The 1,840-nt window shown below is 38.0% G+C and overlaps 1 protein-coding gene across 1 annotated transcript; it reads left to right on the top strand.

The window, feature by feature from the left end:
* Positions 1–66: 66 nt before the first annotated feature.
* On the top strand, positions 67–1,461 carry AK88_01091 (uncharacterized protein; the record flags this gene model as incomplete). The annotated part of the gene is made up of 1 exon (XM_012478729.1): positions 67–1,461. The coding sequence occupies one exon, from the start codon at positions 67–69 to the stop codon at positions 1,459–1,461; it is 1,395 nt and encodes a 464-aa protein (XP_012334152.1).
* Positions 1,462–1,840: the final 379 nt, after the last annotated feature.

Raw genomic sequence — 1,840 nt, forward strand, 5'->3', positions numbered from 1 at the left:
TTTTTTTTTTTTTTTTTTTTTTTTTTTTTTTTTTTTTTTTTTTTTTCTCCCCTCTTTCATTCCAAAATGATTTTAAAAAAAAGCAAATTGCTCGCACTGTCCCTCCTGTTGGCACTTGTGCAGTACCTTTACGGAGATGGACGATTAAAATGGATGAATTTGTTCAGTAGGTGGGAATCCTCTTCTTATGAGGGAAGCGATTTGATTTTGAGCAAAGGTAGGGGGGGAAAAGATGTATACGCATTTTCACGAAAAAGTGCTTTTCCGTTTTCAAAAAGTTATGAACAAGTCAGACAAAAGGAGAGAAGCAAGAGCAGCAACCTCGTGTGCATCGTACCCAGTGATATGCCCCATTTCAGAATGTTGCACGAGCTGGAACAAGCAGCAAATGAGCCTCTTCTCATAGAACAGACAGAAGGGGATGTAAACGTCATTGGAAACGCAGATCATGCAACAGCAATGGAAGAATTACCACCGCAAAGTGTAGCAACGAAGGACAGTCCTCTCATGGAAAAAAATATGGTGAATCATTACCTCGATGTGTGTAAAAAAATAAGGAACAATCAATTTTCTTTTAATAATTGTGAACCTTTTCACAAGTCACAGGAAGTAACGCTGTACAAAAATATTTTGCAAGACAAAAGCAAAACCAGGTATGATCTTATAGGCTATGGAACGCTGGATGATGTGTCTCTATACGGAGCTAGTCAGGCTCTGAACGACATTGACATTATTAAGAAGTGGAACAAAAATATATACAAAATTAATTACCTCAAATTGACTAAGGAGGCTATACTGGATAAATTTAAAAATGGAGAAAAAATTGACGCCAGCAAATACATCCTCCAAAATGAACACGTTAAAGCCAATCGCAGATACATATATTTAATCAACGGACTTCCTTGGCCATTCAGAAGCCATGACACAGTGTATGAATTTTACCAAAAATATATACCAGAGGAAAACATGCTGCTTGTGGCCAATAAATCTGTTAATAATGTTTTTTCCGATAGCAGTTATTACACACGTATACGGGACTATGAAAATTTTTTCTGCCTTTACCCAAAAAACAAAAACTCATATGAGAAAGGACTGGAGTATGTGATCTCCGTGTACTATGATGTGAATATTCCAGTATTTATACGTAATAATATTTTGAGTCAGATTTTTCCTGCCCTCATTTGGGACTTACACAAATCTTCCAAGCAGCTTACTGATGAGGGATTATCTTTTTCCGTTGAACAAATACAGATGAACCAACTCCCTTTTCTTATAAACGACAGTGCTGCTCCTGAGGAGGTACTCCCTGGACCAGAGGGAAAAGACGCGCAGGAGTCCACATCCCCTTTCTATGGCGCCAGCGTCCTCCGTGTCATCTTCGTGGACCCCTTCCACTTCATTTGGACCACCAATGTTAATTTATTCAAGAAAATTTATGTCATCGTCACAAGCATTTTCTGAGCTCGTAGCGTTGCATTCACATCCAAACCGACCCAAACGCGCATAACTGTGCGACATGACCCCTGTTTGTTCTACCACGCGAATATCTCTCTCACACCACATTCTCCAAAAAATACACACAAGTGAGCCAAGTGCACACAACCACGCACACACATACATACACGCACCGCGTACCTCATTCGACACCTTTGCTTTGTTATAATTTGTTTTCATTCGTCCCATGTTGATATTTTTATTTTATTATTTTATTGTTTTTTTTTTTTTTCTTCAAAATGCACAGCCATTTATATATATGTTTTCAATCCCGCAAAAAGAATACAAATTTTTTTTAACCATCCTTATTGTATGCAAAACTTTGTCCGTTCAATAAGACGCTCAG

This window comes from Plasmodium fragile, assembly GCF_000956335.1.
Source record: "Plasmodium fragile strain nilgiri unplaced genomic scaffold supercont1.9, whole genome shotgun sequence".
NCBI lineage: Eukaryota > Apicomplexa > Aconoidasida > Haemosporida > Plasmodiidae > Plasmodium > Plasmodium fragile.